The following is a 22,257-nucleotide window of genomic DNA, read 5'->3' on the forward strand; positions in this document are numbered from 1 at the left end:
TCGAAACCTTCGCCGGAGTCACTGCACATGACAAGCGTCCTCCAGGACAGGCTTCCTGCCTCGGCCTCACAGCAGCTTCCTCAGCACCCCGCCCAGCCTCGGAGCCCACGCCTGCCATCCCCCTGGACCCCGCAGGCTTTCCCCAACACGCGGGTTTCCCTGCGTTCATTCACAGGCACCCGCTGACCACAGCCATGTGTGCGTCGGTCCTGGGAGGACAGGGCCCCGTCCCCAGCCCCCTGCCCAGTGGCACCTTAGCTGTGGCCTCACTCCCAGCCATAGCATCCAGCCCCCTAAGATCAGAGGCGGCTCTGCAGCCCCGTCTGCACATGATCAGTACGTGGCCATGGTCTCTGCTGGAGGGTGACCATCCCCCAAGTCAGCCCTGTAATGGAGGTGGGAGCCGCGGAGGAGTAATCTCAGGGGGCTGCTCACACCTCCTTCTTTCCGTGGACTCAAGCCCTTGGCAGGAGTGAGCTCGCCTCGACCTTGTGGTGGGCACCACCCCGTCGCAGGGGCCCCGCTCCCCCTCAGACGGGGAGAAACGAGGCTCTGGCCCCAGGGCCTGCCTCTCAGGTTCGAGACCTTTTGTCCCTCTGCCTTGCGGAGCTGGGTCCCGGGAGGCTGCTTTGTTTCTGCAGGGCTGTGCGCTGTCCTGATCTAAAGGGCACAGTGACTGGAGCTGGGACTGACGCAGAGGGAGGGTGTGGCTCCTGTGTGGGGGGGACGTTTCCTGGGGGCGGGGGCCGTGGATGGCTTTTCGGGGCCGGGACAAGCGCAGTCTGTTTCCAGGGGGCCTTGCTGATGTGGGGCACCACGCACCCCTCCACCCACGCTCCCCCTTCCCGGGGGCTTCATCTTCCTGCAGCCCACGGGACGGGGCAGCGCGTGCGGGGGCATGTTGTGAGCATTTGCTGCCTTGGGCTTTCTTAGTCCAGGGGTTATGAGGTTTTCACACTCGTGAAGCACCAACACAGCACGCGTCCCAGCCCTGGATGCAGATTTAAGGAATCTTGGCTACACGCGTCGCTCCGATATTTCCTACTCAGCTCCGCTCTGGGCCCGGTGATGGTGGCAGCTGCGGGGTGACGGGCTTGTTTTAATCTGACGTCCATAGGGGCTGGTGGTCCTGGGACAGGCTGTTTCCCGGGGGAAGAAGCAGAGGCCTGAAATAGAAGTTTCCTTCAAATCTTGCCAAGGCAAATGGAACACGTGAGCCAGCTGACCTCACCAGCCACCGTAGTCCTTTCTGGGGCTGCCGGCTGGCCCCCTCCTCACCTGCTGCTTGGGAGGAAGGTCCCCGGGCACCCCCTGCCCTCATGCCCTCCACAAGGCTTCAGGGCAAGTGTGGGAGACCCTGGCTTAGGGAGTCTTGAAAATAAAGTGTCACACGTAACACACGAGTTGATTTATGTTAAAGACTGGGAAGGGCTCGGGTTTCACGGAGAAGAGCTGTTTCACTCTGCTGACCCCAGTGTGTCCCCCTGGGGGCTGGGCGCCGGCGGACTCCCTGCTGCCAGCCCCCATCCTAGTGTGGGCGTCCATACCTGCTGACGCCGAACTCCGGGACCCCAACGGGCCCCCAGCCATGTCCACAGCCCACACAGTCGGCCTTTACGTGTTCCTGTGTCTCAGCAAATTCTTCCAGATCCATCTCTGTGCCCAGGGACGCGGGGACAGGGCAGCCCCTCCCACGATCTAACAGTTTCACTGTCCTTCCCGCCGTGTTCCTCAGATGCCTTTACTGCTCGGGTTAATTCATTTATTTAATTTCTTGTTCAACTGGGTTGGCTAATCTTCTGGCTTCATAGAATTTTGTTCACTATGATTCACTTCTCTGAAATAGAAACCATCCTGTGAGAACACACAAGAGGCACACGTCCTTGGGATACGCTTCTCTGCGCCAAGTTCTCGTTTTTGTGCCGCCTCTTCCTGAAAACGCAGGGGTCCCACAAATGGGCAGTTGACTCGGGAGCTTTGTCGCACTGGCATCAAGGCCCAGGGAGTGAGCCCAGAAGCAGGTCCCCTCGCTCACAGCAGCTCCCCGGCTGGACTGGGGGACCGGGCAGGAGCTGCGGTGCCAGGGCGAGTGACTGGGTGGCTTAGTTTTAGAGGGTTGCGTGAGAGGGACATCGGAGCACAGCCTGGGGGCAGCGGTCTCCGGTGAGTGCTGGGAGGTCCCTCCCCAGGCGCCGGGGGCCTGGTGCTCCTGTAGCTGTGGTGGGCCTGGCCCTCGTCCCACTGTGTCCGCCAACGCGGTCCCTCGGCCCCCTTCCTTTCTTTGTCTGTCACCATCGTGTCCCTGGATCTTAGCCTGAGAGTAGGGCCCGGAGGCGCCCTGCGATGGGCCGTGTGAGGCCGATGGGTGGCAGGTGAGCCCAGGAGCCCTGGTTCCAACTGCGTGGCAGGGTGGGTGGTGCCAGCGCTTGCTGTTGGGAAATGAGGAGTTTGCCAGGAGCTACTCCCTACAGGGCGTCGCTTTGGAACCCTGGCCAGCGGTCAGCTGGAGAAAAAGCAGCTGGCGCACTAAAGGGGTGGACGATGGGCTTGCACGCCGCCCCGCACCCTGCTCTTGGGCCCTGGGTTTTAATGGAGGTCAAGAGGTGGAGCGGGCGGCAAACTCAGCACGGCCCGCCTGCGTGGGCAGCAGGCAGCGCTCCAGCCGCCTAGCCTCTCCTCTGGGCCGGCTCTTCTCAGCCCACAGGCACCCGGGCCCTGGACACCCGCGGGGGGACCCCTCCAGTGTCTCCATCACCGGGCTGGCGCTGTGAGGGGTCCTCAGCTCCCGTCGCCCAGCAGAGGCCCATCGGGGACCCCCCAGCGCTCCGCACCCACTGCAACTCCCGATGGCAGTCAGACCCCTGCGCTTCCCCAAACGCTGACGTCTGTCATTCCCGAGTGCGGGAGTCACCCTGGACGTGTGCAGGAGAATGAGCACTTGTCACGTGACTCTGGGGGGGTTCTTAGAGACGCTGTAGCCAGGGGCCCTGCACAGCACTTGGCTTCTCTGTGCCTCACGTTCCCTATGGATAAAATGAGCAAAATATGCTGCATCTAGCCAACCACCTTTTCAGGAAAGGTGAGAATAAAAGAAGCACTTTAAGAAGCGGTGTGAGAACGGCCCAGGGCGGCTGGGCTGGGCTGGGCTCTTCACTGGACGCCGGATGGGTCAGGCCAGAGGTGCACCAGAGGGGGAAGGCAAAGTGCACATGGGCATAGCGGTGGGGCGGAAGGCAGGCGGGCCCCCACCCCCGACCGCTAACTGAGCAGCTCGACCCCTGAACTCAGATTCCCTGTCCCTAAAATGGGCCCCTGCAACCGTCAGAACTGGCTCCGTAAAGGACAGGCGAGGCACACGGGGAAGGGTCCCCACGCGGTGCTGACAGTGCAGGAGAGCCTGTCGTCAGGGCACTTGCACGTGCACACACCTGTGTGCACACTCACACACGCGGTGCACGCACATGCACACACACACCTGCTGGAAGGGGCATTTCCGGCAGATGGTTGCATTGCTTTCTGTGCCATCGATCGAATGACTTTTTGTGGTTTTCTACTATTCTATAACATGTATTTTAGTAGCCTTATCGAGGTAGGATTTACATACTGTAAAATACATTCATTTTCAGTGAACAATTGAGTGAGTTTTGGTAAACTTACGACTGCGCAGCCTCCACCGTCTGACTGTGGCACGTCCCCACGCCGTGTGCAGGCTCCTCCCCCCAGGCGTCGCACACCTGCTTCCTGTCTCTGTGGGTGTTGCCCCTTCTGGACATCTCCTGGAGTCCTGTAAGACGTGTTCTCCGGGTCGGCAGGACTGCTGGACGTTTGTCGACCACCAGGACTCTGCTGTGCTCCCTTTTATTGCTGAACGGTTTTCCTGCGTTGTTTTGTGACACCTGTTTTTTATGGGCTTGTGGTTCAGAAGCTTCATTTCTAGAACATTCTTGGCAGGTCCATCTCATGCTAGAGGACAAAGACCATCATCCAGAGAAAGGCAGGCTGCACAGAGAAGGGATCCCGGGTCAGCAGCCCTCAGGAGGGCCCAGTGCAGGGGTGGCCCTCCCCTGAGACCCGGAACCACAGACTCTCAGCAGGTGGCCGCTTCCCACCTGAGCACCCACCCAGCTCAGGACACGTGAGTGTTTTTTTGTTTTGAATTTTATTTTATTTTTTTTAAATACAGCAGGTTCTTATTAGTTATCTATTTTATACCTATTAATGTATATATGTCAATCCCAATCTCCCAATCTATCACACCCTCCGCTTTCCCCCTTGGTGTCCATATGTTTGTTCTCTACATCTGTGTCACTTTCTGCCCTGCAAACCGGTTCATCTGTACCATTTTTCTAGGCTCCATATATATGCGTTAATATACAATTTTTGTTTTTCTCTCTCTGACTTACTTCACTCTGTATGACAGCCTCTAGCTCCATTCACGTCTCTACAAATCACCCAATTTTGTTCCTTTTTATGGCTGAGTAATATTCCATTGTATATATGTACCACATCTTCTTTATCCATTTGTCTGTCGATGAGCATTTAGGTTACTTCAATGACCTGGCTATTGTAAATAGAGCTGCAATGAACATTGGGGTGCATGTGTCTTTTTGAATTACAGTTTTCTCTGGGTATATGTCCAGTAGTAGGATTGCTGGGTCATATGGTAATTCTATTTTTAGTTTTATAAGGAACCTCCATACTGTTCTCCATAGTGGCTGTATCAATTTACATTCCCACCAACAGAGCAAGAGGGTTCCCTTTTCTCCACACCCTCTCCAGCATTTGTTGTTTGTAGACTTTCTGATGATGCCCATCCTAACTGGTGTGAGGTGATACCTCATTGCAGTTTTTGATTTGCATTTCTCTAATAATTAGTGATGTTGAGCAGCTTTTCATGTGCCTCTTGGCCATCTGCATGTCTTCTTTGGAGAAATGTCTATTTAGGTCTTCTGCCCATTTTTGGATTGGGTTGTTTGTTTTTTTAATGTTGAGCTGCATGAGCTGTTTATATATTTTGGAGATTAACCCTTTGTCTGTTGATTCGTTAGCAAATATTTTCTCCCATTCTGAGGGTTGTCTTCTTGTCTTGTTTATAGTTTCCTTTGCTGTGCAAAAGCTTTTAAGTTTCATTAGGTCCCATTTGTTTATTTTTGTTTTTATTTCCATTACTCTAGGAGGTGGGTCAAAAAAGATCTTGCTGTGATTTATGTCATAGAGTGTTCTGCCTATGTTTTCCCCTAAGAGTTTTATAGTGCCAGTCTTACATTTAGGTCTCTAATCCATTTTGAGTTTATTTTCACCTATGGTGTTAAGGAGTGTTCTAATGTCATTCTTTTACATGTAGCTGTCCAGTTTTCCCAGCACCACTTATTGAAGAGACTGTCTTTTCTCCACTGTATATCCTTGACTCCTTTGTCATAGATTAGTTGACCATAGGTGTGTGGGTTTATGTCTGGGCTTTCTATCCTGTTCCACTGTTTTTGTGCCAGTACCATATTGTCTTGATTACTGTAGCTTTATAGTATAGTCTGAAGTCAGGGAGCCTGATTCCTCCAGCTCCGTTTTTTTCCCTCAAGATTGCTTTGGCTATTCGGGGTCTTTTGTGTCTCCAAACAAATTTTAAGATTTTTTGTTCTAGTTCTGTAAAAAATGCCATTGGTAATTTGATAGGGATTGCATTGAATCTGTAGATTGCTTTGGGTAGTATAGTCATTTTCACAGTATTGATTCTTCCAATCCAAGAACATGGTATATCTCTCCATCTGTTTGTGTCATCTTTGATTTCTTTCATCAGTGTCTTATAGTTTTCTGAGTATAGGTCTTTTACCTCCTTAGGTAGGTTTATTCCTAGGTATTTTATTCTTTTTGTTGCAGTGGTGAATGTGAGTGTTTCCTTAATTTCTCTTTCTGATCTTTCATTGTTAGTGTATAGGAATGCAAGAGATTTCTGTGCATTAATTTGTATCCTGCAACTTTACCAATACATTGATTAGCTGTAGTCGTTTTCTGGTGGCATCTTTAGGATTCTCTGTGTATAGTATCATGTCATCTGCAAACAGTGACAGTTTTACTTCTTTTTTTCCAATTTGTATTCCTTTCACTTCTTTTTCTTCTCTGATTGCCATGGCTAGGACTTCCAAAACTATGTTGAATAAGAGTGATGAGAGTGGACAACCTTGTCTTGCTCCTGATCTTAAAGGAAATGCTTTCAATTTTTCACCATTGAGAATGATGTTTGCTGAAGACACGAGTATTTGAAGTGTGTTTATCTCACTCCCACCTTCCTGAGAAGCCAGAGGACAGGGGTCCCTGGCTGGTGGGAGGGGCCCCGGGGCACCTGGTGCAGACCCTCTGCAGCCTCTCCGGGAAGTGCACCCACTGCCCTGATACCTGATACATGATGCAAGGTGGAGTATTTATCAACAAGAAGCAGCCTTTCTTTTCCTTTTCGTCACTGGAGGTGTTTGGAGCTCCTTTGCCAACTGTCACCGACGACACGGCCAGCACCGAACAGGCAAGTGAGGCACCGTCACCCAGTGCTGGTCAGAGGAGCACACCTGGGGCAGAGCATCTCGGCTGTGGATCACCAGATGCCCAGCGGCGGCTGACGTCCGTCCCTGACACCTTCCTCGGGAGAAGCCCCACTTCCGTGTCCCTCCGTCCACCACCTCGGGGTCCCTCTCTCTGTGTGTGTGTGTGTGTGTGTGTGTGTGTGTGTGTGTGTCTGTGCCCATGCTTTGTGCAGCTGCCCGGTCACCTCACGTCCTCCCTGTTTGCTCCTTATAGCAGGAGCTCCAGGGACCTCTCTTCAGTGGGTCACAGGACATCTCGGCCAGTGAATCGAGCAACCAGGGTGCACGTGCAGGGGATCATGGGATACAGCATCTGTTTTCAGGCTCTTTGGCCATTTTAAAAATCATTAAGTTGCCGGTAAAAAGGACACACACATCTCGGAAGAGAATAATTTTGCCTTCACCCTGGAGAGAAAAACATAGGGCGGCAGCCTCCTCAGATTCACATGTGACCCGTACAGCTGGGCAGGAATCACAGGCAGATAGAGCCGGCAAGAGGTTTCCTTCTCTCCATTGTGTTCCCCACCTTCCAGCCCCATAGGGCCAGACGTAGGGACAGCGGGAACCGAATTCCCTAGGACCTGCCCAGCTGCCCCTCGAGGAACTTCCTGTGTTTGTCAAATAAAAGCCTCTTGGAGTCCCTCTCAAAGAGGGACAGCTCAGTACCCTTCCAGGCTCACCCCGTAATGGAAACACAGGGGTGCCAGCCGGCCTGTGGGAGCAGAAACCACGTTCAGGGGGCTACAGGGGCCCCACCCTTTAGCACTGCTCTTCCACGCGGGTCAGAGCTCACGAGCTCAGCAGTTCACCGGCTCAGGGCCCGGCAGGAGGCTGTGACCTCTGCCCGAAGGGATCAGAGTGGGCCTTCAGGGAGACCTTGTTTGGGGACCGGTGTCTGCTACCTCGGGATTCATTTCCAGACGCGAGCGGCAGGGGCTGCAGTGGGGATCCGGGCGGGCCTAGTGCTCGCGGTGCCCCTCCAGCTCCTCCAGTGCCCTCCACGGCAGCCCTGGGTTCGGGGTCTGTGCCATGGGTCTCGGTGGCCCTACTCTCGGTCCCTGAAAAGGAGAAAGTGGTACATGGGGGAGTTGGCTTAGCTGGAGCTGGGCGGTGCCAGCCTGGCGCGTTGTTTATTTGCATTCCAATCAACCTGCACGTAGCCGGCTATTTATGACCCTGGACCTTGGCCTGGCTCCACTGCGGGTGGTTTCCCAGCTAGGAGCTCAGCAGGGTGCCTGTCCCCAGGAAGCCCGGAGCTGGGTGAGTCTGGGGGTGCAGGGCCGCACCTGTGTCCGGCCGGTGGAAGAGGGCCCACACGTGGTGACACGTGGTCCTGTCCCTCTGGAGTTCTCTCCCTGATGAGTTCTCTCCCGCAGGAGGGGATGGAGGGCTCCTGGTCCTGAGACCCCATGTGTGGCTGGCGGAAGTGGCCCTGGGACGGTGAGATGCCCTCGGAGCACAGGGACGTCCTGGTGCTGCTCCCCACGCGGGAACGGCTGCGGCTGGTCGTGGGGGTGAGCTCGGAGGAGGGCCGGGTGGGCGACAGCAGGGGGACAGCAGGGGCCATGGGGTGAGCCAGGCCATGTGTGAGGGGTGGCCGTGGGGACCACATGGGGCCAGTGTGCTGGCGGGCCTGCCCTCTGGGACCGCACTGTGTTCTAATCACACCACTGTCCCCCAGCTTAGAGAAACGGACGCTGGCTCTGGCCACCTTTACACAGTGTGTGTCTCTCTCGGTCTGTAGCCCCCGGCTGTGGCCCAGGCCAGACACAGTCAGCAGCGTCCGGTGCCTGCGTGGGCTGATTTTGTTCCAAGGGGCCCATCCCTTCTGGAGCCTCTTCCCGTGACCGGGGCGGGGGTGGATCTGAGGGCAGCTGCGTCCTTGGCCTGGAATAAACACTAAAGCTGCAGAGGGAACCAGATTCAGACTTGGCAGATGGGAGTCAGGCCACCCACACTTTGTCTGCGGGTGACCGTGAGGTCCTGCCTGGAGGGGCGAGACCGCGGGTCTGTCCTCCCAAGAAGGTGGCGCCCGCCTTCCCTGGAAGGGGCAGCCCCTAAGTGCTGGGCTGAGGGACAGCGGAGCAGGGGTTTGCTCGACAGTGTCCATGAGAGACCCTGCTTGGCCTCTACCTGATGGCCACGTGATTCAGGTTGTCCTTTCAGGGGAGATGTGAATTGTCGCTTAGGAATCCATGGATTCACTCCACATGCAGGATGACACCCAGGCGCAGGTACAGGACGGAGGCTCTGTTTAGGAAGCATGTGACTCCTGCAAACTCCCACCAGACAATGCACCTGTTTGAAGTCAGAGCCATTAGCTAAGAAGCCTCATCACAGAGGTGGCATGTGCCCGGCTCTGAATGCCACTTCGTCTGTGAGGACCAGTGCACCCCTGGGGTCAAAGCTCGCCTTTACCGCCTTCCCCAGGCCCCCGGCCACCCCGGGAAAGCGGCTGCCACGCAGACGTCTTCAGGGCAACCTGTGTCAGCCAGCACCGGGTGCCCCGCAGACCCGGCCCCACCTGCTCCTCCCTCCCTGTGAAGGAGTGCCCAGAACAAGACAGGGGCTGCGCGCTGGCCCCACACAGGCACTCCCGGCCCCGCAGAGACCCTCCCCGATGGGACCTCCTGGGGAGCGGGGGTACGCTGAGCCGGGGAGGGGAGCCCCCGTCTCTGTACAGCAGCTCTAGGGGTGCGTGGGGCCTGGCCTGAGCACAAACACCTGCAGGGACACACCGGACAAGCCGGCCGTGCTGTGGGCCTGCTGCTGTGCCCTGCGGCAACTCAGAGCCTGCACCGCGGGCTGCCTGCACCCCAGCTCCGGCCCTCGGGACATGGGGCGTCTAGTGGGTCAGTGCAGGCCGGGCCAGGTCGCTTCTAGCCGGGATTTTGACGTCTTTCCACCTCATTCCAGTTGCCCGAGAGGAAATGAAGTGGCCTGAGTCCTCCGGTGCCGGGCGGCCTCTGGAGCTCAGTTGCAGTGGCCCTTCCAGGCATGTCTGAGCTGAGGTCAAGGCCTCTCTTCCCCATCTCGGCCCGGAGCAGCCCCTCCTGCGCTAACCGGTGCCCCTGCCCCCTCCCTTAGCCCTCTCCCCGCGCAGCCGGGGCCGTGCCCACCCCCCCCCCCCGTTGGTCTGATCTCACAGACGGGAAACTGAGGCCCAGGGTTGGCGAGCGCTCGGTGCCGTGTTGGGGCTGCAGCCCAGGCCGCCTGGCTCCAGAGCCCGTCTGCGTTCTCGCTGCAGGTGTAGCCCCCTGCCCGCAGGGGAGCCAAGCCAGGGCGGCGGGGGGCGGGTGCTCTGGAGCCCCAGGCCCCGTCTCGGCGGCGCGCCGGGGAGGGCTCGGCCCTCCCATTTGGCCCGTGAAGGGAGTGTTCCTGATAGACGTTGCTGACTGTGAGAAATAAGTTCCCGTTTCTGCATCTCCTTTCTGGGAACGCGGGGTGCAGGGTGCGAGGGGGACGGAGAGCTCGGGAAGCTCACGTCCATGTGGAGATGTCTGTCTCACGTGTTCAGCCATCGCGGACGCTCGGGCTGTCTAGGGCCCAATCAGAGGAAGGTGGAATCTCTGTGTCTGTCTTTCCTTCCTACTCTCACCTTGTCTGCCTGTCTTAGTTGAGTTGAGAGGCAACGGAAAGAGCCTAGAACGTTGGCTGGTGGCCCCTGGGGGAGGGGGTAACCTCACTGAAGGATAATTGTGGTTTATGAAAACGCAGCACTTGACGTGGGAGGGGTCTGGCGAAGAGTGCTGGTCCCTGCGGGGCTGGTTTGGGGCTGCCTTTGGGAGGGGGTGAAGGGGTCTGAGATGCCCCATGGCTCCCGGGAATGTCTTGCCTGAGTCCTGGGAATTTCTCCTCTGCTCAGGGACACACTTCTGTACTGGAGTCAAGGTGCCCAAGCCTCGGCGTCCCCATCCAGCGATGAGGTGCTGGAGTGGATCGATGGGCTTTCCGGGGGTTCGCTGTGTCCTTAGAGGTGGCTTATGCCACGGGGAGGTGCAGCAAGGGGACCTGGGGCAGGGGGGAGGGTTGGTCCTGGGGCACTGGCCCTGCCCTATGTGAGCCTGCTTCCTCGGTGAAATTCACGGGAAGGTCTTCCTGAAGGACTGTGCAGCCAGAGCAGAGCTGAATCCTCTAGATGGAGACGTGGATCTTGGCTGCGACGGGGCCCACGGAGCCAGCCTCCAGTGCCTGTGGCCTCGCCCTCCTGGCCCTGCAACTCGGAGCCAGTGGAGGCAAGTTACTTCCGGGGTGTGTGCACAAGGGAGGACCCCGTATTTAACTGCACCGCGTGCGTCTTCACACCAAGCATCAGGAAGCTGTGGGCCGGGAAAAGCCTTGCTGCGAATATGCGTCACCGTCATCGCGGGCGGAGGGATTGCCCCTCACCAGATCAGATGGACAGTGACAAGGCCGGCCTCCCGGGCACTGACCACTAAGAAGTGGGACTCCCAGAGTCACAGGAGCTCCACCCGTCCCCAGGAAGCCTGCGAACAGCGTCCTCAGGCTGCCTGGGCCGTCGCACTCCAGCCCCTCAGCTGCCCCCGGTAAATGGGTCTCCATTTGGTGAACCCGAGCCTCCACCAGCCGGCCTCACACACACGGACATGGGCGCCAGGCGGCAACGTAGGTCTGTGGGGACCAATCACCGGCCCAGGAAGCACAGAGGACAGAGGACCAGAGCCAGCAGGGAGGTGTGTCGGCTGCGGGATAAAGGACCCTGTGTGCCCAGCAAGTCACCGGCCGGGGAAAGGTCCCGGGGTGGGGCCTGCCTTGAGTCTGGACTCAAATCAACAAAGCACGAAAGTGTTGACGTTTGTGAGACAACCGGAAATTTGAACGTGTGGGGCTGATATAAAGATGCTATTAACTTTTTAGGTGTAATGAAGCGTCTGTGGATAATGGAAAGCTGACTGGCTAATAGTTGTGTTGAGGGCGAGAGCCTGCCCTTCCGTGTACACACACCGACGGAAGAGAGACACCTCACTCGTGCAGGCGTGGACGCACACCCAGGACTGGGGCCGCGTGGGAGCGGGGAGGGGTGGGGAGGTGACGGCGCTGGGGCTCGGCCTGCACCCTGAAGCCCGGCAGGAGGTCCCTGTGGGGCAGGACGGCTGCTGTGGCAGAAGTGGGTTGTGGGGAGACATGGGCCTCCCCTGCAGCACACGCCCCTTTCAGGGGTGCCCAGACGCCAGCCCCGCTTTCAGGAGTCGCCTAGCGATGCTGGCTTAGGGTGAGGAGAGAGCCCAGTGGGGTTCCTGGGGGCACGGAGCCTCCCACACCCTGTCCTTGGAGGGAGCAGCCTCCTGTCCTGGGGTTGGGCACGCCGCCCCCGCCCTCATGAGGGTCCCACCCTCTCACAGGCGGCCCGCTGCGTTGGGGGGACTTCTAGCCGTCAGCCTGGGGAGTGACCAGGGACCCCGAGCCCTGACTCTGCTGAGCGGGAAGCCCACTGAGCCAGACCCCCTGCCCACCAGCCCGGCTCGGTGGACCCTCCTCTGGACTTCCTCCTCTTCCAGGGGTCGCCCTGCTCGGCACCCTGAGCACGTCCCATCTCTGTCGCAGGTGCAGGCCACCGGGCACGAGCTCTTCCAGCAGGTGTGCGACCTGGCCGGCATCAGAGAAGTCCAGTTCTTTGGCCTCAGTGTGATAAGAAGTAAGCAAGCGTCGCCCGATGACCCTGGGCCCCCCGGGCCCCTCCCAGGGCAGGGAGGGCGGGTGCTTGGGGCTGAGTCTGAAGGAGACCCCAGGCCTCTGCCTGGTGCCAACTGGTGCCCACGTGTTCCAAGGGCACCAGGGTATCTGGGCGATTCCCCCTCACTGCACCGGAGCACAGGCGCGTGCACTCATGCTCACACATGCAAATATTTACATACTTACACGTTCACACACATACACACTCAGGCACACACATACATGTTCACGTATTCATACGCACACAAAATACACAAACACATAACCACACTCGTGCACACTGTCTCACATATTTACATACTTAACACATTCACATGTGCGCACTTACATATTCACACACATGCTGGCACACTCATACCCTCACATACTTATTCACACTTATAGGCACACACTCACATGTATGTACATGCTCTCACACTGGTGCACACATGCACACACACACATATACACTTGCACACTCCCCTCCTCTGGAGAGAGAGGGTGAGCAGGCTGGAAGCTTGCTTTCTGGAAGCCCTGTGCCCTGCTGGTCTGCAGGGCCCAGTTCAGAGCCGTGGGTCAGACGGAGCCTCCGTGGAACCCTGGTGTGACGAGGAGCACTGCTGGCAGACGAGGTGGGGCGGCCACCTCGTCCCCCCGGGCCAGGCTCCCTCCAGGCCCCGGGCTGAGTGGACGAGCACAGGGCGAAGCAGGGGAGCTTGACCCTCTGCCTGGATCCCCCAGCCTGTGCACCCCAGGCAGGTGTCCGGGTGGGGGCCGAGTGAGATGGGGAGACCCCATGGGGACGTGGGCTCTGAGGACCCGGCCTCTTCCTCGGCCGTCCGTGCAGCGTGTCCTGCAGATTTGTAAGCATTTCTCCGAGGGAAACAATCCCGCGGTGGTGGCCCCCTCATGATGACCCAGGCCTTCGTCCCACGTGGGTTCCCTCGGCCCCAGCCGCAGAGAAGATTCCGTGCTTGGACCGCCTGACCTCTCCGGGCCCAGAGCATAGAGATGGAGGCCCCGGGCTTGTCACTGGTGCGACTCCCGTCCTCGCCAGGCTCTCTTTGGAGCTTGTAATTTCGTCTCAGCGTGGCTGAGAGCCGAGCACTGGGACTTCTGGTGGCCGAGTGCCTAGGGGCTTGGGGGGCAGGGGGGGAGGTGTGGACCAAGCAGGGAAGAGAAGGAGGATGAGGTGGGGTCACAGGTCAAGGTCCCGATGGGAATTCCTGCCCTTAGACCCGGCCGTGCGCCCCTGGCGTGGACTTGGGGTGTCCCGTGTGGGACCCCCAGGCTGGCCCGGGGGAGGTGGTAGAGCTCAAGACAACCGCCTTTTCTCCTGTCAGGAAATCGCGCCCCAGTTCCGGGCCCCGGACAGAATCGGGGGCATCGGTAAGACGGTGCTGCAGGCAGGGGGCCCGGAGCCCAGCATGGGGTTCACGTCCTAGAGTAGTGGCTTTGGGTTAAATTTTAATATTAGTGGACTTTTCCCGGTTTGCAGGGAAAGCCCAGTTAATGGGTGGCTTTGCCCCAGTTTACACTTCTGTCCAGGATCGCCGTCTTAGCCGTTGGACGCTGCCGCCTTGTGCCTGGTCCTTGCAGACAACCAATCGGGAGGCGAGCGTTTCTAAGAAGCTTGATTTGTTTGGGGGAGGAGGGGGTTGCCAGTGCTCATTCCTCAACAAGTCTGTCGTCTTGTTCTAGAAGTTTCCCACTTCATGGAAATGAAGTCCCCATTGTTCCAGAGAGGGTCCTGGTGGGCCTGGTGGAGGCTGAGCGGGGGGGGGGGCTGGGGTAGGTGGCGGGACCTGCTCACTTCACGGCACAGGCCTCATGGCGTAGGACCAGGCACACGCGAGCGGTAAAGCAGAGAGAGGGGACGCACACACGTGGTGACTTCGTGCGGGGACTCGTTGAGACCCGGAGCCTTGCGGGGAGGGGGGTCACAGGCTCTGGGGGGGCCCCTACCCCTGGGACGTGGTGATTGGGTTCGGTGGTACCCTCTTCCTCCTGAGCTTTGTCACTTGGGAGCCTGGGCTTCTGGAGCATCTGGAGGTGGCTTAGCTGAGGGCGTGTGCCACTCCAGGCCTCTCTGGTCCAGGACAGCCGCCAGCCCTTGGGTCCCCCTGCCAGGGCTTGAGGTGCAGTGCCACCACCACCTGACCTGACGAGGCCCTGCTTCCAGGGGTGCGAGATGGGCCCGTGGGTTCAGGTGGGCAGTGCTGGAAGCCCACGTCCAGCGGGTGGGCTGCAGCTGGGGGGCTAGCGGGCGACTTTGAGAAACAACACACTCGATCCATTTCTAGTGCCTTTGTGGTCTAGGTTAGTGACGCTGTCGGGACTCTTCTTCTAGAGCTTGAACTTAAGCTGAAGGTGGTTTGTTTCTTTCTATTCTTTATCGTGAATTTGGAGGGGAGCTTGGAAGGAGCAGGAAGGTGATTTCTGTACCCTCGAAGGCTGCCTCGTGGAGCTGGGAGGGGTGAGGCTGTCCTGCTGTCCTCAGAGAGGGGCGCAGTCGAGGCCCTGAGAGTCACCGGTTCTGGAGCTGAGCCCGACAGTAACGGAGGGAGGCCGGCCCGCCCCACGCTCCTCTCTAGAATAATCTCATTTTTCTCCAGCTTACAAAGGAAACACGTGGTCGTAATAGTGCAAAAACACAGAGCGTAGAATTTGGAAAGAAGCGTCCCCCGTGACCATTCCCGGCATGACCACGTCAACCTGGCTGTTGACTTGAAGTTGGGGAGCTTGGTCCCAGGTTTATAGGCCTTTCCCGTTTCGAAGGACTCGGTCTACAGCTGGGAGAGGGGCTGTTGGGAGGGGCTGTTGCGCCCCCGGCAAGTACCAGCTCCAGTGCCATCGCGATGTCAGTGTCTAGGTTTCAGTATCTAAAGATTCCGCACTTTGGAAAACCACCCGGTAAAGCCTGGACGTCAGGAGACACGCTCCTTCGGCCCGCCACCCCGAGGAGGCCACCACGCGTGACTGGTCGCACGTGGGCCCCTCCCAGCACGCTCTGCCCCAGGCCCTGCTTCTCTCTGTAGACTGCGAGCACGTCTTCATGGACTTGAAGCAGAAGCTCAGCAAGTACTTCTCAAAGGACTGGAAGAGAGAAGTGCATGGGGTGAGCCAAACCGCCAGGCGGGCGGGCAGGGTGGAGGGGCCCGGGAGGCCCAGCTGCTGGCCCCGGGGGGTCCGCCCCCCACCCCAGGTCCCGGTGCGGAGTCTGCCGGGCACAGGGAAGCCAGCCACGCGGGCACAGCTGCATGCCCTTGGGTGTTCTGGACATTTGCTCAGCTTTTCCTTTTAACAAAGTGACATAAAATCATGGACTGCCCCACAGCACAGACCTGAGCTGTGACCTCGGGCTGGGTCTGAAGTGATGGAGGTGATGGGCTCCCTCCTGAGCACCAGCCGGGGGTCAGCCCCCTCCCCCCAGGTCTCAGTACCTCCTTCTCTCCACCCTTCCACCCCCAGGGAAGCAGCAGGCCCGGTGCCCCCTTCGTGGCCTTCCTCAGGGTTGCAGTACTACGTGGAAAACGGAAGGCTTATCAGGTACAATTGCTCGCTGGTTCTCTGGCACGTTCCTGGAAGGTGACCACCTGTCAGGATGCGGTATCGCTGTTGCTGGCGGGGGAGAGGCGCAGCCATTCTTTTAAATTAACCAACATGTAAAGACTAGGGCAGAAACAAGAGAGTGTTTCAGGTATTTTTATGCCCTAGGTGGGGTTTTTCCCAGGTGTGTGTTGCAGGGTCTGCGGATTCCTCTAAGTCGGGGCCATCCTCCTGCCCTGGGCCGCATGCCCAGCTGCCGGTGCCCTGCTGGTGGGAAAGGGCTGCAGGCTGGCATACCTGGAGGTCCTCGTTTCTGAGATCCTGGGGCTACTTTCCCGAGAGAACCCCACCAGAGCATGTGGGAAAATACAGACCCTGGGGTTGCCCCAGGAACTGAGTTACCCCAGACCTGGGGCGGGTAAGCGGGGGCCCGTGTCCCAGGAATCCCCTGAGCAGGTGCAAGCGGGCCGGGTCCCCACAAGCCTCCCCAGGCAGAGAGCTGGCGGGGGGAGGCTCTGGAAAAGTCTCGGAGGGGAGAAACAGGCAGGTTGCGGGGAGGGAGGGTGGCTGCCCCGTGCTGTGGGGCCAGTCGCTGGTGGTAGTGTTAGAAGGTCTGAACTTGTTCTTCCCGGGGGGCCCTGCTCCCCGTGTGTGTTGGGAAATTAGCCAAAGAAAGGGGCCATCTCTTGGGAATGAGCGGCTGTAAACCAGGTCTGCCGAGTCCTGGGTCCCAGGAGCCCTGCCTGAACTCAGGCTCACCTGGCTTCTCAGCAGCAGGCAGCACATCTACCTGTACCTCCCCGCTGCGGGGCCCTGAGGGTCCTGGGGCCCTGGGGCAACGGGACGGGGCGTGGCGGGGCGGGGGGCGGTGCCCGGCGAGGTGGGAGGCCGCGGGCTGCAGGGGGACGGCGCCCCCCGAGCCCGCTCGCCTGCAGCGGACAGGACGGCCAGGCACCTGTACTACCGCCACCTGAAGGAGCGGGTGCTGCGGTCCCAGTGCGCCCACCGGAGAGAGGGCCTTACTTCCTGCTGGCTGCCTACGCGCTGCAGGCCGACCTGGGCAAGTACCGCGAGCCGGCACACTCGGGCCGCTACTTTGAGCCGCAGGCCTACTTCCCGCAGTGGGTGAGGCCCCTCTCTCCATCCTGGCCGCCACCCCCAGGGGCGGGGTGGGTCCCCGGGGTGGAGGGGGAGCGGAGGAGGGGGAGCAGGGGGAGCGGAGGAGGGAGAGCAGGGGGAGGGGGAGGGGGAGGGGGGAGCGGGGGGAAGGGAGGAGGGGGAGCAGGGGGAGAGGGGGGCAGGAGGAGGGGGAGCAGGGGGAGGGGAGAGCAGGGGGAGAGGGAGGAGGGGGAGCAGAGGGAGCGGGGGAGGGGGAGCAGGGGGAGCAGGAGGAGGGGGAGCAGAGGAGGGGGAGGGGAAGCAGAGGGAGCGGAGGGAGGGGGAGGAGGGGGAGCAGGGGGGAGCAGGGGGAGGGGGGAGGGGGAACAGGGGAGTGGAGAGGGGGAGCAGGGGAAGGGGGAGCAGGGGGAGTGGAGGAGGGGGAGCAGAGGGGAGCGGGGGAGGGGGAGCAGGAGGAGGGGGGAGCAGAGGAGGGGGAGGGGGGAGCAGAGGGAGTGGAGGAGGGGGAGCAGGAGTAGGGGGAGGGGGAGCAGGGGGAGGGGGAGCAGGCTGGACAGATGGCTGGCGTCTCCCCTCCTCAGAATCATCGCTAAGAGGGGGCAGCGCCTACATCCTCAGGCACGCACCCGCCCTGCACCGTGAGCAGCGGGGGCCTGAGCCCCAAGGAGGCTGTACTGCGCTTCATCCGGGAGGCCTGCCGGCTGGAGGACGTGCCCGTCCATTTCTTCAGGCTGTACAAGGTCCAGCTGCAGGGACGCCAGGTGGGGGAGGGCGGTTCAGGCCTGGATGCACCTCCCCAAGTGTCCACAGGGCGGCCGGGACCCCGACCCAGGACAGGAGGGACAGAGTCCCCACGGCTGTCCTAGGGCCGGGACCCCGAGCCAGCATCAGAGGGGAAATGGGAGGAGGCCCGGGGACCCCCACCGCAGCCTCAGGCACCCCTGGTCCACCAGCGGGGGTCTGCGAGGGGGGCCTCAACCCCAGGCCTGGGGCTCTGGACCTTGCCAACGTCTGTGTCCTCTTAGGATAAGGAGGAGGAGCGACCTACCATTGTCCTGGGACTGACCCTCAGAGGAGTGCAGGTCTATCAGGTGACCGGCAGGAGCACCCTCCTCTTCCTCCCCCTCCACCCTCCCCCTTTCCCCCCTCCCCCTCCCCTCCCGCTCCCCTCCCCCTCCCCTCCCCCGCTCCCCCCCCCCCTCCCCCTCCCCCTCCCCCTCCTCCCCTCCCCCCTCCCCCTTCTCCCTCCTTCCCCCTCCCCTCCCCCTCCTCCCCTCCCCCCTCCCCTCCTCCTCCTCCCCTCCCCCTCCCCCCTCCTTCCTCTCCCTCCCCTCCCCCCTCCCCCTCCCCACCCCCTTGCCCCTCCCCTTTTGCCCCTCCCCCCTCCTCTTTCTCCTTAACGCCCCCTCCCCTCCCCCACGGGGGCTGGCCTTGCTGCTTCCCTCTGGTTGGCCCTGTGCATGCGGCCCTGCTGTCTTGCAGGAGGTGAACCACACTCCACAGCTGCTCTACGACTTCCCCTGGAGCCACGTCGGGAAGCTGGCCTTTCTGGTGCGTGTCTGATGGGGTCAGGGCTGGGGGCTGGGGTGTCTTAGCCCCCAGGAGCCCAGGGGAGCCTGGCAGACGCTTGTCCTTCAGGACGTTGACCAGGCATGTCATGGCCCACGAGGTGCAGGCACAGCCTGAGGCCTGGGGGCTGTCCCGCATGGAGACAGCCCCGCCCCCTGGAAGTGTCCTCCTGCCAGGCTGGGTGTCCTGGCTCTCGTCACCAGGAGGACTTCTGGCTCCTGGGTGGGGACAATAAAGGGGGGCAAGGAGGAGGCCACAGACGCGCTCCATCAGACGCCCTGGGCCGGGCCTGGCGCCGGGCGGGTGGCAGGGACAGTGGGCCCTGGGTGCAGGCTGGACTTGAGGGCCCAACACGGCCGTGGGCCCATGGGGTCCGCCTCCCCCAACCCAGCACGGTGGGCGCCGAGTTACAGCTGCCCTGAGGCCCCTCCCACACCCGCACCCCCAGGAGAAATCTGGTGGCAGGACAGAAACATGGGAGCCCCCAGCAGAGGGTCTGGCTGATGCTGTCCTCTGGCTTTCTTGGTACATCACACTGTGTCTCTTCTCCGCTCAGGGCAAGAAGTTCGAGCTCTGGCCGGACGGGCTGCCCGCGGCCCGGAAGCTGGTGTACCGCACAGGCTGCTCCTGGCGCTCCAGCCACCTGCTGCACCTGCTCAGCACCAGCCACCAGCTGCACCTGACCCTGCAGCCCGTGCTGCAGCGGCTGCGGCAGCTGGAGGAGGCCCAAGGTAGGGCCGTCCCCTCAGCGCCCACCCCCCCTCTGCGGTCTAGGCCGGATGCTCTGGACGCGGCAGCCCGCGTCGCACCGTTTTCCCAGTGGGGGGTTGGCAAGGGGGTGGTGGCAACCCCACTCCTCCAGCTCTCCTGGGGCCTGATTCTAAAGATGGGGGCCAGAGGGGAGGTTGAGGCGAGGGCTGCAGCAACCCCCAGGCAGTTCCTGGAGGCCCTGGCAACGCACGCATGCATGTGCGAGCATGGAGTGCCTGTGTGCACATGTGTGCACGCCTGCTTGCGGGGGCTGCTTGGGGTCCCTCGCACTGAGAGCTGGGAGCCCTAGGGCGTGAGCACAAGGGCGAGTGTTAGGAGTTTACCGGCTGCCGGTGACAGATCCCACCTGGGGGCCTGGGCTATGACAGCAGACACTCGGGCCCCGATCTCTGGGTGGCACTTCCCCTCCCCCGACTCTGCATCTTCCTGGGCCTGGCGGTGGGCTGGACCCCTGGGCCTCTGTCGGCCACCTGCGGCTCCGTCTCCAGCGCTGTTCTTACAGCGGCACCCTCCCCCTCCCCCCGCACAGAGAAGAAGTGCTACCGGGAATCCTGCGTCAGCGATGTGCTGGAGCTGGAGCTGGACCTGGACCCAGCCATCAGAGCGTCCCCCGGCTCCCCTGGCAGCAGGGACAATGGGGACGGAGGCTGGCGTCCCCCGCAGCGCCTCTCCCTCCTCTCGCCTGGCAGCCACTGCAGCTCCCATTCGTCGGCATTGAGGCCGAACTCCCAGCTGGCGGGGCCCGTGGAGCCCGGGGAGATGTCAGTGGATGAGCCCGTTGTCGGGGCTGCAGCGCTCCACGGGGAGGAGCCGCCCAGCAGCTCCAGCACCAGCCAGAGCAGCCGTGGCGCAGTTGGTGGTGGCAGAGGTGGGCCTGAGGGCGACACCCGGGACCAGGGGGAAGGTGAGTGTGCTGCTTGGCTAGATGCCGGCTGGGTCATCGCTGTGGGTGCCGGTGAGAGGCTGGGGTGTTCGTGACCCTGATTCTTGGGGACCTTGTTACACAGGGGCCCCTCCACCTCAGGGCCTTGGAGAGAGAAGGGAGGACAGGGCCCTCCCTGCAAGACGTGGTGGGTGGTGGTCCTTCAGTCCCCCTGCAGCTGGTGACTCCTAGGGAGCCTGGCCTGGCCAGAGTCCCTCATGTAAGATCCCCTTCGGAAAGCATTCAGCCAGGTTTCTCTCTTGCTACCCACGGGGTCAGTAGAAGTCACATGACAGTCGGCCACTTATGAGCCATTCTCGGACCAAGCACCCACCCGGCTTGGCATGAGCTCCTTGTCCTCAGGGATGCTTCCGCAGTAGGTCCGGGAGTGGGGGCCCTGAAGTGGTTCCTTGTCACCCCAGGAAGGTTATGAAGGCTCTGCTATTCCCTGAGCACCTGCAGCATCTTTGAGAGTGGATGCAATGGGTAATCGTGGGGACCAGTCTCAGGGCCTGGCCACCCAGGTCCACCTAGAGTCACCCAAGGTTATGCAGGGTCACCCAGCATCACCCAAGGCCACCCAGAGTCATTCAGGGTTACCCAAGGTCACCCAAGATCACACAGCGTCAGGTGGAAAGGTCAACCTGCCGTGTCCACCTTTACATTCTGAGCGATGAAGGACAGATCGGTCTCCACCTCTGAGGTTTTGCCCAAGTGTGGGGTCTGCACTCTGGTATGAGCAATAATAATGATAAGATGGTGTTTGCCCAGTGAGCGCCTGCTTTGATTAGACATCAGAGCACTTGGACAACTAAAGCAGCCCAGTGCGGAAGGACAGGGTCGTGTGAGGGGGGGGGGGGGGGGACAGGGAGTGGGTGGGGTCCTGGGGGACCCTGCGGGGAGAAGGCTGGGACAGGCGGGGACCACCTAAGGGGAGGGAGCCCGGGTCGCCCACGGAAACCATCGCTCCTCGAAAGGGCTCCGACACCTCCCGTGGAGGACACACGTGATAGTCTGGGGTTCCAGATGACCTGCAGGCAGGAGGCCAAGGTCACAGCCCACCCCTCTGTGACCCCGAGGCCTGAGAGGAGGGGTGCGGGAACCACAGAGGCACCCAGTCTCATCTCAGAGTTTGGGGGCCCTGGGGTGGGCTGCCCTCTGCAGGGAGCAGGCGGGTGTCCCCAGGCCCTGTTCACGTGCCCTCGCCCTCCTCGCAGCCTCTCCCCAGCAGCCTTTGGCCGCGGTGCGGGTCACGCTGGTGAGCACGAGGGGCCTGAGCGCTGAGGGCCTGCACCAGGTAGGTCCCCACGTGGGCCAGGCGGCCTCTCCCTGTTCTGCATCGCGCCCCGTCGGGTCAGGGGCCCTAGGCCCGCCCGAGGGTCCCCGGGAGACTCGTCGGGCAGTGGGGGACCGGTGAGGCTTTAGGGAGTGAGGCGGGTCAGGAGCTGGGTCTCCTCGGCCTCCGCGGCTGAGAGCTGAGAGTTCGGCCTGCCATGTGGGGCGTCCACCGGCCCCGCCCCCTTCCCAGGCGGTGGGCGGTGTGCACAAGGCCGGCACAGCTCGGGCCCCAGGAGTGCGGGGCTGTGGGGGGCTGCGCCCCGACCCCCAGGAGCAGGAGGGGGGCCAAAGCCAGTGGCCCTGGGAGGTGGGTCAGAGGAAAGGGGGCTGGAGGCGCCGGGCCTTGCTTAGGGCGGACCTGGGGGAGCCCCAGTGGGCGGGTGGTGACCCCGGAAAGAGAGTGAATATTAGGGTGCGATTTGACTCAGAGGGAGGCGGGCGGGCGCGGGGGGCCGGCAGGAGGTTGGAGTTCAGCGGGGGAGAGGGCGGGAGGCGGAGCGAATGGAGGAGAGGGTGAGGCGGCTGCAGGACGGCCCCATGGTCTCTCCCTGCAGGTGCCGGAGGCCCAAGCGGCAGCCGGCCCCGCGGCCCCGCACGGCCCGCAGCGTGGAGGCCCCGCGCCCCGCCCCGCGCAGCTGCCCCCTCCGCCGCGCGCTGGACCCCGCGCCGAGGAGGTCCGTGAACTCCTGGTCCCTGGACCTGCTCGGAGAAGACCAGCTCCCTGAGGAGTTTGTGGTGTAGACG

At 61.1% G+C, this 22,257-nt stretch overlaps 1 protein-coding gene across 1 annotated transcript; it reads left to right on the forward strand.

Moving 5' to 3' along the window:
- The first annotated feature begins 7,981 nt into the window (after window positions 1–7,981).
- Window positions 7,982–22,254, forward strand: FRMD1 (FERM domain containing 1). The gene is given in 15 exon segments (XM_060115254.1): window positions 7,982–8,086; window positions 12,138–12,228; window positions 15,284–15,359; window positions 15,707–15,761; window positions 15,763–15,802; window positions 16,730–16,812; window positions 16,815–16,924; window positions 17,508–17,559; window positions 17,561–17,653; window positions 17,939–18,004; window positions 18,396–18,464; window positions 19,039–19,213; window positions 19,783–20,157; window positions 21,393–21,528; window positions 22,068–22,254. Coding segments are annotated over 15 exon segments (1,713 nt in total).
- The last annotated feature ends 3 nt before the right edge of the window (window positions 22,255–22,257 follow it).

This window comes from Mesoplodon densirostris, chromosome 12 (assembly GCF_025265405.1).
Source record: "Mesoplodon densirostris isolate mMesDen1 chromosome 12, mMesDen1 primary haplotype, whole genome shotgun sequence".
In the NCBI taxonomy this organism is placed as follows: Eukaryota; Metazoa; Chordata; class Mammalia; order Artiodactyla; family Ziphiidae; genus Mesoplodon; species Mesoplodon densirostris.